We start from the raw sequence: 15,222 nt of genomic DNA on the forward strand, positions 1-15,222 counted from the left end.
GAGGGTTTCAGCAGAGCTGAGGCAGGGGCGGAGATCGATGATGTTACGGAGGTGGATGGAGAGGATATGAGGTTGGAAGCTCAGCTCAGGGTCAAATAGGATGTTGAGGTTGTGGACAATCTGGTTCAGCCTTTAGACAGTGGCTGTGGAGGGGGATGGAGTCGGTGGCTAGGGCACAAAGTTTGTGGTGAGGACCGAAGACAATGGCTTCGGTTTTCCCAATATTTACCCAGTGAGATGAATGACCAGTTAGCCTGTTTTTGTGTGTGTTGGTTGAAGGAAGAATGTTGGTCAGGACACCAAGAGAACTCCTTGCTCTTTGAAAAGTTTCATGGGTTCTTTAATGTCCACCTCGAACCATCAGACCAGGCAGATGGGGCTTGATTTAATGCTGGTAATTTTGGACTTCCGCCCGAAGCCAGTGCCAGGAGGCCCGAACCATTTCAATATAGCCGGTGAGTTGTGGGCACCAGCCACGTGTTCCACTGCAGCTCACAGTTTGTGGGAAATCAGTTGGGTCCCACACTGAGCTGGCCGGCAGGTTGGGCCAGGGAGTAGAGGGAGCGCATCCTGGAGGGGGGCAGTCATGGGCTGCAACCCTATTTTTGTGGAGGCAGGAGAAGCACTGCTGCTCCTCCTAATTCCACAAAAATTGCTCCCAAAAATTTGTTGGCCTTTTGTGGATCGGCCCCAAGCAGTCCCTTTAGGCCGCTCGCCACATGGTACAAATTGGTGGAGTGTGCGTGGCATGCACTTCACCCAGTTGTACCTGAAAATTGCAATTGGGGTCCTACAAAGAGACAACCAGAGGGAAAAAGAGAGAGGTAGAAAAAGAAATGGAAGGAGAGAGTGGCACAGAAGAGGGAGATGATCAGAGAAAGAGAGAGTGAGAGGTACAGAATGATAGAGACACTGAGGAAGGAAGAACAAGAAGTAATGAGATGCCAAGAAAGACAGCAAAAGAGGCACGCTTGGATATGCGGCTCTCTAACCTGCCATCTAAGTCATTAATAAATACAGTGAATAGTTGAGGCCCCAACACAGATCCCACTGGGACACCACTAGTCACATCCTGTTAATTTGAGCAACCTGCCCATTATCCCAACTCGCTGTCTCCTGCCGCTCAGCCAATTTCCTAACTAGATCAATAATTTGCCCTCAATTCCATAAGTTTCAACTTTAGTTAACAGTCTCTTACGAGGGACTTTATCGAATGGCTTCTGGAAGTCCATATAAACAACATCCATAGACATTACCCTCTCCACTACTTTAATCACCTCTTCAAAAAATTCAATCATGTTCGTCAGGCATGACTTTACAAATCCACGCTGGCTATCTCTGATCAGCTGAAAATTTTCAAGGTGTTCAGTCACTCTATCCTTAATTATAAACTCTAGTAATTTCCTGACAACAGATGTTAGGCTGACTAGTCAGTAATTCCCTGGTTTCTCTCTCTCACCTTTCTTAAACAGCAGAGTAACATGTGCAATTTTCCAACCTAAAGGAATGGTTCCTGAATTGAGAGAACTTTGGAAGATTATAGTTAGGGCATCTGCAATGTTCTCACCTACTTCCTTTAAAACCCTGGGATGGAAACCATCTGGTCCTGGGGATTTGTCACTCTTTGGTGCCACTCTAAAACTGTTTCTCTTAACCACAGGCACCCCTCTTGCAGACCTCTAATGACTGATCTTAGAGCAGCATTGCCAGAGCTCGGGGTGAAGGTTGCCTGTCCCCTCTGTCAGTTGTGGTACGATGTGTGGTTTGAGGAATAGGAGAGAAAATATCAATACCAACCAGAAAAAGAAGAGAATATTTTTCTAGCATTTGTTTCTGTCTCTAGAAAGAGGAGGCGGGGGAGATGCTGCGTGAGGTCGATTTCCATCAGCTGAAGATTGAAAACAGTCAGTACTTGAACCAGATTGAACAGTACAATCAGGACCTCCTGGAGCTCAAAGTCATGACAGGGAAAACACAGGGGGTTCTCAACTCCTACAAAGTAAGTTTTGATTGACACACAATTCAGAATATGGTGCTCACACATACGTTGTGGACACTGTTTTACACACATAAGTCAGTGTCAGCTCACTGACATGAGCTGGGAAGGGAGGACTGGATAATGCCCTGGTTTCTCCTTTCACCTTTGATTTTTGAATCTAGTGGTTAAAGGTTCTTCTCTCTGCCTACTTCAAGTCTGATATGAAAACATGTGCTTGGTCCAGTTTCTACCCAGTTCCTACTGGTACAGGCCCACAGTATGAAATTACCCACAACTGGTAGAAAATTGGCAGCTTCACTCATGAGGCTATAACGATACTTGGCACAGTAGAGGGTGATCTTTGGAGATTTTGGGCCTAGTACATTGTTGGGCTGTTGTGGAGGGAGATCCACCCTGCATTTAACGTATGCTACACCTGACCTTGGGAACACTTCATCCTGATTCAAATTAGGGAGGTGTTTAGGACCAAATGGGAGTGAGTGGTTGAGGAAGGTGAATACTGGTTGGAATTATAGCTATTGGGATAGGCGCTAGGTGGGTTATCAGATTGTGGGGAGGTCTGAGCGGGGGAGGAATGCGTGAGGCCGGGAGGATCGAGTCCAGAGATGTTTTGGCTGGAAGTGGGGGTTGCAGATTCGAATGGGGTTGTGGTTGGGTGTAGCGATGAAGCCTGGAAGTGCTGGCTGGGGCAATGGACGACACAGGACTCAATAACAAGAAATAGTAATGCTGAAATGTCTATTATACTTTCTAATCGTGTGATCACTTCCCTCTTCCAGAGGCAGCTGCAGAGAACGTTGGCAGAGACGAAGCAACTTACCAGTGAAGTGAAATCCAGACGTCAAATGCTTCGGAAGATTGAGATTGAGACTACAGAAGTGGAAGAAGTAGGTGGTAAAGAATGTATTTTGCTAGAAATTAGTGATATTTAGTTTTTAATTAAAGAATTACAACAGGATAATGAGAAGGAAATCTAGCACAGTTGCTGCAAGAGGCACGGAATCATGAAGGTCATGGAGTTATACAATTAATTATTTTTCACACACTTAAAGGTTAACATGCTAACTGTGCGAACATAAACAGGTCCATTTAAATGCAGCAATTGAAAACTCGATCATTTTTTCACTTCTCCCCCCCCCCCCCCCCCCACCCCTCCAATTTCTGCCAAATATGTCTACCCCTTCTTCCCCCTTTCCTGAAGGTATTGACTCTTTGCTGAAGTATGATTCCATAATTGTCAGGTTCCTTCCCAGTAAGTTGCCCAAGGAGCCATTCTTCATGTGTGAGCCCAAAGGTTGAGTGTTAGTAAGCTGTTAGAGCATTTCACCACAGAAAGCAGTGCACTTGGGCTCATTCCTAACCTTATGTCATGTCCACACACACACAGTTCCAGGAGGAATCACTGGATATCAATCAGGATCAGAAACCATGGATGATTTCCCCCTTCCCAACCAGAGTGCTGAGGCCAAATTACCATTACTACCACTACCTTGTCTGAGGTCAGCTAACAGTATAGATTGGCAGTGGAACCAGGAACCTTGAATAAAGCCATGGTATCTATCACATTCAGCCGAGAGAGCAGACAGGGCCTGGGTTTAACATCGCATCCGAAAGACAGCACCTCCCACAATGCAGCGCTCCCCCAGTACTGCACTGAAGTGTCTGCCTAGATTATATCTGGAGTGGGACTTGAACAAAAAATCATTTTGACTCCGAGGCGAGAGTGCTACCACTGAACACATATAAATGCAAATTGTTGTTGTTGAGTGACCAGGAAGAGTAACAATTTGTAATCCCATTTAAAACTGTAGAGTTGTCCATATTTTAAAAAGAAACACCCTCCACTCCCCTCCTCTCCTCTGTTCTCTCCTGCAGGCATTGGCTCCTTGCTGGTGGATAGTTCTGTGGGTGTTGTGTGTCTTCTGGTACCTTGTGTAAGTGGCTATTCTTCACGTTTTAAGCCTAGACAAGAGAGTGCAAGCAGGCTATTCCTCCATAGAGAATTCACAATTCAATCTGATCCTGTCCTCTCCCAACATAGGATAGCAATCAGGAGCAAGAAGCTTGGCCAATGTCTCTCTCCCTAACCTATATACCTTGATTTTCAAAAAGCTTTGGACAAGATGCCACATAATGGGCTACTTAATAATGTAGATTCCTGTGATTTAGTGGGCATATTTTGGATTTGATAAGGAATTGCTTGTATTCTCATAGGCAGAAAGTTGTTACTAATGGTGGTGGTTCTGCATGGGAACCAGTTATTAGTGGAGTCCCATAGGGGTTGGTGTTAAGGCCATTGCTGTTCCCCATCTGTATCAGTGATCTGGATGAAGGCTTCAGGGGAACTGTCCTCAAGTTTGCAACTGATTCAACTATTTGTGTGGGTGTTAGGACTTTAAATGAGAAAAATAGATTACAAGCAAAATCTCGATAAGATGGGGGAGTGGTCCCTTGTCTGACAGATGTCATTTAATATAGATAAATTTAGTGTTAGGGCTAATGCCGAGCATGTGTACACTATGCAAGGTTGTCAACTTAAGGCTATTGAATAACAGTCATAACGATTTTTAAAAATCATCCTTTCTTCCTCTCTCTTTCTTTTCTGGAAGGCACATCTCTCTCCGATGAATGGTTCCAGGGTTCTGGCTGTCCTCTAGTACCTTACCCAAGTAACCACTCTTTATTTGTGAGCCTAGATAGCGAGTGCCAGCAGGCTTCTTGATCATGGGAGAACAGGATAGTCGAGCCTGGTCCCGTCCTCACCCTATCTCCACAAGGGTGCACTTTCCAACATAAGTCACTAGATCACAGTCAGGAGCAGGAACCCGGGATGATTTTTGCCTGCCCTAGCCCAAGTTAAGGCCATTTAAAAAAATAATAATTCTGAGATATGGGCGTTGCTTGCCAGACCAGTATTTATCGCCCATTCCTAGTTGTCATTGAGAAGGTGGTGGTGGGCCTTCTTCTTGAACCGCTGCAGTCTGTGTGTTGAAGGTGTTCCCACAGTGCTGTTAGGAAGGGAGTTCCAGAATTTTGCCCCAGCGACCATGAAGGAACAGCGATATATTTCCAAGTTGGGATGGTGTGTGACTTTGAGGGGAATGTGTTCCTATAAACCTGCTGCCCTTGTCCTTCTAGGTGGTAAAGGACGCTGGTTTGGGAGGTGCTGTCGAAGAAGCCTTGGTGAGTTGTTGCAGTGCATCCTGTAGATACACTTTCACCACCTCGCTACCTGAGATCAGCTGACAGCACAGACAGGGAATTGTAGCAAGCTCTAGCTTTACCTAAATGTGCGAAATTTATTCCATATTTGAGCTGGGCGGTTGAATGAAAGTTCCCGGCTTTTGAAGAATCAGAATGAAGACCAGCGGTTATGTACTTTTCAAACTCAGCCACAGCCCACCAGGCCTCCCCTGTGTAGTCCAAAGACAAACTGATCATTCTCCCACTCTGATGTTTTTCCCCCAGGGCTTTCTCCTGGAGATCACTCTACTGAAAAAAAGCCACTATTTACAAGCATCAGTCCTGTACGAAGTATCAGAGCAAAATGTCTGCAAGAATCAAAGTCAGGCTGAGTCTTTATTGTACAGTTTGTTTCTCCCCTTTTTTTGTCTGCAGGACAAAGCCAAAGTAGAGGAGCTAAACAGGAAGTTTCACAACGAGATTTCCAACTACAGAGTGCCAGATGTTCTTGAATACGTGCGTGAGACATGGAATCGCTTCAACCTAGAGAAAAACGTGAAAACCTGGGAACGCAAAGTGGATATTGCAGAAGTGAGTGTCACTCTGTCTGAGTTCATGAAGTGAAAGTGAATGTAATAACTCTTTGTGGGAGATAGTGACAAGTGTGATTATATCTGGGTTACAGACGGGTGTCTTAAATGGCAGAGTTTGGTGCAACAGAATAGTTGAAGGAACATACATGAGAGCGAACTAACATCCATATAAAAGGCCAATATTTTTCCCTGGTACACCGAGCCAATCCTATTTAAGCACTGAGGGTATGAAAAACATTAGCACATCAAACTTCACCCATTAAATATCCTATAGAGGGATCATGTGGCAAATGTCAATGCATCTGTCAAATTGAAAGAAAGAACTTGCACATCTCTCAGAAATATCCCAAAGCACTTCAGCAATGAATTACTTTGAGGTGCAGTCACTGTTGTTATGTAAGCAAATATGGCAGCCAATTTGCACACCGCAAAGATCAACGAGATGTTTGTCAGTTAATCTGTTTTGCAGTTAAAGGAAAAATATAGGCATGGAAACTTTAACATTCTCCTGAACAGACAGATGGTTTGACACCTTATCTGAAAGACAGCACCTGCGACAGTGCAACACTCCCTTAGTACCGTGCTGAATGCTAGCCGAGGCTACGTACTCGGATCCTGGAGTGAGCTTGAACTCACAACCTTCTGACTCAGAGGCAAGACTGGTAGCAAATGAGCAAAGCTGACAGTGATATCCACCAGGTTTCCTCTGAGGACAGTATGAGAAATCTCACGTACCACATTGACATCCATCAGCTATCCTAAATAGGGACACTGTGAGAAATATCCCCTCCTTCCGTGTGAAGCATCATCTAGCTTTCTCTCAACCTCTCTTATTAAATTTCTGATGACAATACAAAACTGGATTCAAACCCCAGGGACATGTTTGGTTCACCAATGTGCTGCAACATTAGGCCGCCACTTTAAAGGACTTTATTGTTAATAAGACAAAAACCTTAATTGTCACAGCGCATTTTTTATTTGCCCATGCCGTTATGTTGGTTGTATTGTCCTTTACAGTGAGGTATCTGTGATGAAAGCAGAACTTTCATCCTGCGCCAAATGAGAAAATAAAATTTTGTGACATCAGATAGGGTAAATGTGATTTTAAAGTTGGTTGCAGATAGCTGTAGGAGTTCATTTATCTTAGTGTCAGGGGACAAAATTAACTGGATTCATCCACGCTTTCAGTGGAAAGTCTGCCAGCATTTTTTTGTTGGTGCCAATGCCTGTGCACAGAAACTAATCAAGTCAAAGTTTGTTTGATGACTGAGCAGTCTCCCTTTAAAGTTTTACTGTATCGGCAGACTGTGGAAATGCCTGACCCATCAAGGCATGTGCTTGGGAGGAAGAATTTTACCCACTCAACCTTAACACGTAGCACAAGAAAGATTTTGTTTTGGCATAAAGACACTGCCCTAGCAGTTCACCTTTAGCTCAATTCGTTTGTGAGGTTGAACTCCGTGAGGTCAACCTGGGAATCATGTCACCCACTGCAGAAAGTCATGGCCTGTTGGTAATGAGACTCACTACACTCATTGTTCTGTTCTCAAGGGCAAAGCAGAGCTTTACAGATCAGGCCTTTGACTGCTATCATTGTACTGAAGCTTCTGCTTTTCTGTATGTCTCCTACTTGTTTAACTTCTGTTAATAAATCTAGCTAATTGATTCAGAGTCTGAGCCCAGCGTGAGGATGGTTTGTTGATAAAACTGATTTCCAAAGTGGCTTGGAGAGAAATAAAGTTCAGTGGGTACTAGTGATCCAGAATTGTGTGAATCCTAAAGGGTACAAGGAGGCAGGAAACTGCAAGGCTGCAGATATTGGTCTGCAGACACAATGTTCGCTTATAGGAAATGCAACAGGACGTAAGAGGGAATGGATTATTAGAATATAATTGCATTACACTAATGGCAGCGACTGGTAAGAGATAGCTATTTCCATCACAAATACATTATACAGAGACTATTTTAATCCCTTGTGGACTGATTCTATCTATTGATTTTTAAAATACTTGTAATATCAGTAATCTGCTGTGGCTTACTGCTTCTGTGTTTTATCTAACTTGGATCTGAGAGTTAGTTTTAGCTTGAATGACAGTGTGTGACTTAGCGCCTTTTTGAGTACACAGGAGAATGTGGTGGGCACACCACGTAATTTCCAGCAGTTAAGGGTATAATTATAAGTTACACTCAGCGCGCATTAGGGTGGAGGTTTCAGTTCATAGGAGTTTGTGTATGGAAGCTGCCTTTATGCCATGAGCACAAGTTAAATGTGCTGAGAGAGCCCAAATCAAACCCCAAAATTAAACCAGGGCTTTATTGATACAAACTGGTAGCTATGTAGTTGCACATATAAGAACCAACAAAAACTTTTAATTGGGCCCTTTAGTACGGTGTGCGAAAGCTAAATTTATCTGACCAGGTGGACTTGTGAGTTTTAAAACTATAAATCAGTCTATCAATCTAAGTCGTTCAAAAATACTAAGTTACCTCTTTTGTCATCTTTATGCAATCAGATTTTCCACGTTATCTAATAGACCGATCATTTTGTGGGAAACAGAAAAGAACCAATAAGCCCTAAGTTAATACTATGTGAAGCTGCCACTGAGTGAGGCCAGCACTGAAACACCAGTAAAGTCAATGTAAAGATGTGAAAAAGTTCAAGAAAGAAAAGGTCACAAGCGAAGAGGGAGGGTAAGGGTCATTGCTGTTTGTTGGTTTATCCTGAGTACAAAACGATCGCTGCAGCTCCTGCGAATTAAATTAACGAATGTACTTACTGCGGGCTCTGTGGCGTCGACTTGCTTGATTTTGAAGTTTTGAACAATTGTGCGCTATCAACCCAGCTTCTGAACAGTGTAAGTCGATGCACATGGAATAGTCGGTGAGAATAGAAGACACACCCACAAATCTGTCAGGAAGAAAAGCACGCCCACAAGCAGGCAAGCAGACTTCATTCATTTAAATTTGCATTTTGGAAATCACTGCAAACAAAAATTTAAAATTTTTTAAAATAAAAAGCCAAATAAATAAATAATTGAAATAAATTAAAGAGCTAGAAGGGAAAAGTAAAAAAAAATTAATAAAATAATTGTATTATCATTTAATTCTTTTTAATGACCAAAAACTATTAAAACAAGGAGTAATATGAGACTCCACATTTTTTAAATGTAATTTTTAGTTGTTTGGCAGTCATAAAGAGTAATCACACTTTTAAAACTTAGTTTAGACCTGGTATTTTTAAGCGTACCTTTTGGTGGTGTAACTAGTTACTTTCCAGTTGGGCAGATGAGCAAGTTTGCGATTTTTTTTTCGTGATTTCAATGATTGCAGTGTGCGATGGCTCTTTTAATTGGCAGCTGTCAAATCGCCAGCGAACCAATAGGAGCAAGTTCACGATTTCTGCATTTCAGTGCGTTTGTGCAAACGTGGGAACTTGCTCCTTCGATTCGCCATAAAAAACAGAGAGTGCTATTGAGCGCCTCCGTTATTTCGGGAGCAATTTCTGCCGCAATAAGTCACCGCACTTCAAAGTAGTTTTTTTTTATTCGTTCTTGGGATGTGGGCATCGCTGGCGAGGCCAGCATTTATTGCCCATCCCTAATGGCCCTTGAGAAGGTAGTGGTGAGCTACCTACTTGAACCGCTGCAGTCCGTGTGGTGAAGGTTCTCCCACAGTGCTGTTAGGAAGGGAGTTCCAGGATTTTGACCCAGCGACGATGAAGGAACGGCGATATATTTCCAAGTTGGGATGGTGTGTGACTTGGAGGGGAACGTGCAGGTGGTGTTGTTCCCATGTGCCTGCTGCTCTTGTCCTTCTAGGTGGTAGAGGTCGTGGGTTTGGGAGGTGCTGTCGAAGAAGCCTTGGCAAGTTGCTGCAGTGCATCCTGTGGATGGTACACAGTGCAGCCACAGTGCGTTGGTGGTGAAGGGAGTGAATGTTTAGGGTGGTAGATGAGATGCCAATTAAGCGGGCTGCATTGTCCTGGATGGTGTCGAACTTCTTGAGTGTTGTTGGAGCTGCACTCATCCAGGCAAGTGGAGAGTATTCCATCACACTCCTGACTTGTGCCTTGTAGATGATGGAAAGGCTTTGGGGAGTCAGGAGGTGAGTCACTCGCTGCAGAATACCCAGTCTCTGACCTGCTCTTGTAGCCACAGTATTTATATGTCTGGTGCAGTTAAGTTCTGGTCAATGGTGACCTCCAGGATGTTGATGGTGGGGTATTCGGCGATGGTAATGCCGTTGAATGTCAAGGGGAGGTGGTTAGACTCTCTCTTGTTGGAGATGGTCATTGCCTGGCACTTGTCTGGAGCGAATGTTACTTGCCACTTATCAGCTCAAGCCTGGATGTTGTCCAGGTCTTGCTGCATGCGGGCTCAGACTGCTTCATTATCTGAGGGGTTGCGAATGGAACACTGTACAATCATCAGCGAACATCCCCATTTCTGACCTTATGATGGAGGGAAGGTCATTGATGAAGCAGCTGAAGATGGTTGGGCCTAGGACACTGCCCTGAGGAACTCTGATGTGGAGATGCTGGTGATGGACTGGGGTGGACAAATGTAAGGAATCTTACAACACCAGGTTATAGTCCAACAGTTTTATTTGAAAATCACAAGCTTTCGGAGGCTTTCTCCTTCATTAGGTGAGTGTGGGATTCCATGAAGGTTACCGCATATATCGTCAGAGAACAATGCCTGGTGATTACAGATAATCTTTCCAACTGCCCGTTGTCAAGGCAATCAGACAGAGAGACATTACATACAGGTGTACTGAATATACAAACGGTCCGAACCCAAAGACAGAGAGAGAGAGAGAGAGAGAGAGAGAGAGAAACATCCGAAAGGAAGAGAAAGAGAGAGAATGACCAGTTGTATTAAAAACAGATAACTCTTTTTTCGCTGGTGGGGTTACGTGTAGCGTGACATGAACCCAAGATCCCGGTTGAGGCCGTCCTCATGGGTGCGGAACTTGGCTATCAATTTCTGCTCGACGATTTTGCGTTGTCGTGTGTCTCGAAGGCCGCCTTGGAGAACGCTTACCCGAAGATCGGTGGCTGAATGTCCTTGACTGCTGAAGTGTTCCCCGACTGGGAGGGAACCCTCCTGTCTGGCGATTGTTGCGCGGTGTCCGTTCATTCGTTGTCGCAGTGTCTGCATGGTCTCGCCAATGTACCATGCTCCGCGGAGGGCATCCTTTCCTGCAACGTATGAGGTAGACAACGTTGGCCGAGTCACAGGAGTATGAACCATGTACCTGGTGAGTGGTGTCCTCTCGTGTGATGGTGGTATCTGTGTCGATGATCTGGCATGTCTTGCAGAGGTTGCCGTGGCAGGGTTGTGTGGTGTCGTGGACGCTGTTCTCCTGAAAGTTGGGTAATTTGCTGCGAACGATGGTCTGTTTGAGGTTGGGTGGCTGTTTGAAGGCGAGTAGTGGAGGTGTGGGGATGGCCTTAGCGAGGTGTTTGTCGTCATCGATGACATGTTGAAGGCTGCGGAGAACATGGCGTAGTTTCTCCGCTCCGGGGAAGTACTGGACGACGAAGGGTACTCTGTTGGTTGCGTCCCGTGTTTGTCTTCTGAGGAGGTCTATGCGATTTTTCGCTGTGGACTGTCGGAACTGTCGATCGACGAGTCGAGCGTCATATCTCTTTCTTACGAGGGCGTTTTTCAGCGTCTGTAGGTGTCCATCGCGTTCCTCCTCGTCTGAGCAGATCCTGTGTATTCGCAGGGCCTGTCCATAGGGGATGGCCTCTTTGACGTGGTTAGGGTGGAAGCTGGAAAAGTGGAGCATCGTGAGGTTGTCCGTGGGCTTGTGGTAGAGTGAGGTGCTGAGGTGCCTGTCTTTGTTGGAGATTCGTGTGTCCAAGAAAGAAACCGATTCTGAGGAGTAGTCCATGGTGAGTTTGATGGTGGGATGGAACTTGTTGATGTTATCGTGTAGTCTCTTCAGTGATTCTTCGCCGTGGGTCCATAGGAAGAAAATGTCGTCGATGTATCTGGTGTATAGCGTTGGTTGGAGGTACTGTGCAAGAACTCCTGCAGCAATGTCCTGGGGCTGAGATGATTGGCCTCCAACAACCACTACCATCTTCCTTTGTGCTAGGTATGACTCCAGCTACTGGAGAGTTTTCCCCCTGATTCCCATTGACTTCAATTTTACTAGGGCTCCTTGGTGCCACTCTTAGTTAAATGCTGCCTTGATGTCAAGGACAGTCACTCTCACCTCACCTCTGGAATTCAGCTCTTTTGTCCATGTTTGGACCAAGGCTGTATTGAGATCTGGAGCCGAGTGGTCCTGATGGAACCCAAACTGAGCATCAGTGAGCAGGTTATTGGTGAGTAAGTGCCGCTTGATAGCACTGTCAACCTTCCATTACTTTTCTGATGATTGAGAGTAGACTGATGGGGCGGTAATTGGCCGGATTGGATTTGTCCTGCTTTTTGTCGACAGGACATACCTGGGCAATTTTCCACATTGTCGGGTAGATGCCAGTGTTGTAGCTGTACTGGAACAGTTTGGCTAGAGGCGCGGCTTGTTCTGGAGCACAAGTCTTCAGCACTACAGCCGGGATGTTGTCGGGGCCCATAGCCTTTGCTGTATCCAGTGCACTCAGCCGTTTCTTGATATCACATGGAGTGAATCGAATTGGCTGAAGACTGGCTTCTGTGTTGGTGGGGATATCAGGAGGAGGCCGAGATGGATCATCCACTCGGCACTTCTGGCTGAAGATGGTTGCAAACGCTTCAGACTTGTCTTTTGCACTCATGTGCTGGACTCCGCCATCATTGAAGATGGGGATGTTTTCAGAGTCTCCTCCTCCTGCTAGTAGTTTAATTGTCCCCCACCATTCATGACTGGATGTGGCAGGACTGCAGAGCTTTGATCTGATCCGTTGGTTGTGGAATCACTTAGCTCTAAGATTGGATAAATTAGTAAAAGGAACACTTGTGAGGTGCACACAGAGTGGGAAACAAACGGTAGAGAGGAGCCGCAGAATGAGAGGCAGTCGGAAAGAGAGAGAAAGTGTTGGAGACAGAGAGATATGGGGGTGAATTTTCACTTTTACTGCCGTGCGGAAAATGTGTTGTAGCAAATCGGCCACCTGTTTTACAACCACCCGATTTTCTCCTTGTTGAAATCACTGGGAGCGAAAATCAGGTGAGGTATAAAACGGCTAGAATCTGTCGTGGTAAAAGTGAAAATTCACCCCACAGAGACAAGAAGACAAAGAGAGAAAGAGAGACTTGAGTGGAAGTCAAAAAAAGCAGAGGGAGACAGAAGAATTATGAAGGGGAGGCAGATAGTTACAGGAAAAGAGGCACAATTTTTTAAACATCAAGTAGTAGTCAACCGGAACTTATTTATTTAAATTTGTCTTGCAGCTATCACATAAAACTTACAGTAAAACCTGGGAGAACATAAAAATGTACAGCGATCAAGATCAGGACTTGAATAAAGCCAGCGCGGAGTGACTGGGTCAAAGAGGGATTCCTGAAACAAGAACTTGTCACAGAAACAGGACAAAAAGGCAACATTCACAGGAATCCTAAGGAAAAAGCTCCCCTAGACGAAGAATGAATTTAACTTAGCTTCAAAAAGCAGTCATGTTTTATGCTGATAGACTGTTTGATTGTATTATTGTTTCAAATAAATAAAGCCAGTCTTTGATACTGTGCACTGTTACCTACTTACAGCCTCTAAATACTGTTGTCACTGTCAAATAAACAGCTGGAATTGTTAACATGATAACATGTCACTATGTTGTAATATGGGGTTCCCTTGAACAAACCCACATCACTACTCTGTAAGAATAGAGGGATCCATCCCATCAAACCCACGTCACTTTACTGTAGGAATATCCTGTAAGTAAGAATGCAGGGTATTATCCCAGCAAAAGCAAGTCACAGTGCAGTAAAAATTGGGATGAGTTTAATCTGTATCCTTGGAGAGCGCACGGAACAGTTACTAAGCAACTGAGTAGCGCTCACAATTACCTAGTTACCCGCTTACTCTTTTAATTGACCAATAAGGAGATACTGGGCGCCCGCAGCTCGGAGTTGCTCTGTTCCATTTAATGTTGGCCCAGAAAAGTTTATACTAACCCACTACATTACCGTGGTCTTTGTTGGGTGCACTTCCTCTAATAGGAAGCAGAGAAGAGCCCAGCGTTAGCTCCGGCGAAGCTAGGATCCTCAACCAATCAGATTGCAGCATTTTTGACCCATTGCGAACAGTTTCTGCAGGCTTGGAACATTAAATCCAGGAAGTGAAAGGTACATCATTAAAATCACTTGTAAAAACAGTTACAGACAGCGAAAAAAGAGAGGAAAAAGAAATAATCAAATTAAATAAGAAGGGAAAAATAAAGAAAAAAATTTTAATTTAATTTTTTTAAAAATGACCCAAAACTATTAAAATAAGGAGTGATGAGACTGCACATTATTAAAAGTTAATTTTTAGTCGTTTGGCAGTCATTAAGACTTACCACGCTGTTAAAAGTTAGTTTAGACCTGGTATTTTTAAGCCTACCTGTTTTGTGACGATAACAGTTACTTTCTAGCTGGGCAGATGAGCAAGTTGGCGCTGGTCCATTGTCTCCACTGATTCCAGCTTGGTGATATCCCTTTAATTTGAAGCTGTCATATCGCTGGCGAACCAGGAGGAACAAGTTCCGGATTTCCGCATTTCACCGCGCATCTGCGAACGCCGGAACTTGCTCCTCCATTCCGCCAGTAACAGCGGTGAACGCTGTTGTGATCACCGTTCTTTTTTAAGCAATTTCTGGGGCAGTTGACTTCAACTTTCCAAAACTCAAGAAAAAACAGAGATAAATAAAACATGATTCAGGCACTTAGCAACTTTCCCAACCTTTTCACTCAGAAGGGTCTGATGATGGAGTCTTATATGTTTAATATTTTATTTAACTGAAATATATTTACATTTCAATCCTTCGCTCACCACCACTGATTCTAGAGTCTAATCCTGGAGTCAAGATCATGCTCCTGTAGAAGAAATTTACTTTCTTGATTTTGCGCAGCCACTAAATGCAGGATGAACAAACCAATACCTTATTCTCTGGACAAGTGACCTATTTGCAGAATATTGATGCGCTATTCTTGAACCTCGTCTGCTTTTTGTTCAGTTGCGTCATGCTACCTGTGTACACCATTATCAATCGCTACTATAACTGCGGCTGAAAATCCTAGTGTTTGTTTCCAGCTTGCTCTTAATTGTAGCAGATTTATATATCAGATGGACTGAACTAACATTAATCCACCTTAGATCCATCTACCGCCCATATGGCCTCCCTGTCTTGAAGTGGAAGCAATTTAATGGATTCTGATCAAGACTGTAAGATAAACTTCAATGTCACTCATTACTGGTTCAACCACCACTACACTTTCTCAGCTGGATGCAATGATGCTATACCTATCCTAGATTGTC

The 15,222-nt window shown here is 44.2% G+C and overlaps 1 protein-coding gene across 2 annotated transcripts in view; it reads left to right on the forward strand.

Annotated features, from left to right (window-relative positions):
* The window catches only part of cfap263 (cilia and flagella associated protein 263), a 32,233-nt gene extending 18,714 nt beyond the window's left edge, over positions 1-13,519 (forward strand). Inside the window, exons 6-9 of one of the 2 annotated variants that reach the window (XM_067997420.1) lie at positions 1,844-1,999; positions 2,779-2,886; positions 5,618-5,773; positions 13,161-13,519. In XM_067997420.1, coding sequence (XP_067853521.1) covers positions 1,844-1,999; positions 2,779-2,886; positions 5,618-5,773; positions 13,161-13,250 — 510 coding nt within the window. In that variant the 3' untranslated portion in view covers positions 13,251-13,519. Of the gene's footprint in view, positions 1-1,843; positions 2,000-2,778; positions 2,887-3,874; positions 3,934-5,617; positions 5,774-13,160 lie in introns of those variants that run through there. The other variant, XM_067997421.1, reaches the window with a different exon arrangement.
* The last annotated feature ends 1,703 nt before the right edge of the window (positions 13,520-15,222 follow it).

The sequence above is a fragment of the Heptranchias perlo genome, chromosome 16 (assembly GCF_035084215.1).
Source record: "Heptranchias perlo isolate sHepPer1 chromosome 16, sHepPer1.hap1, whole genome shotgun sequence".
Taxonomy (NCBI): Eukaryota; Metazoa; Chordata; class Chondrichthyes; order Hexanchiformes; family Hexanchidae; genus Heptranchias; species Heptranchias perlo.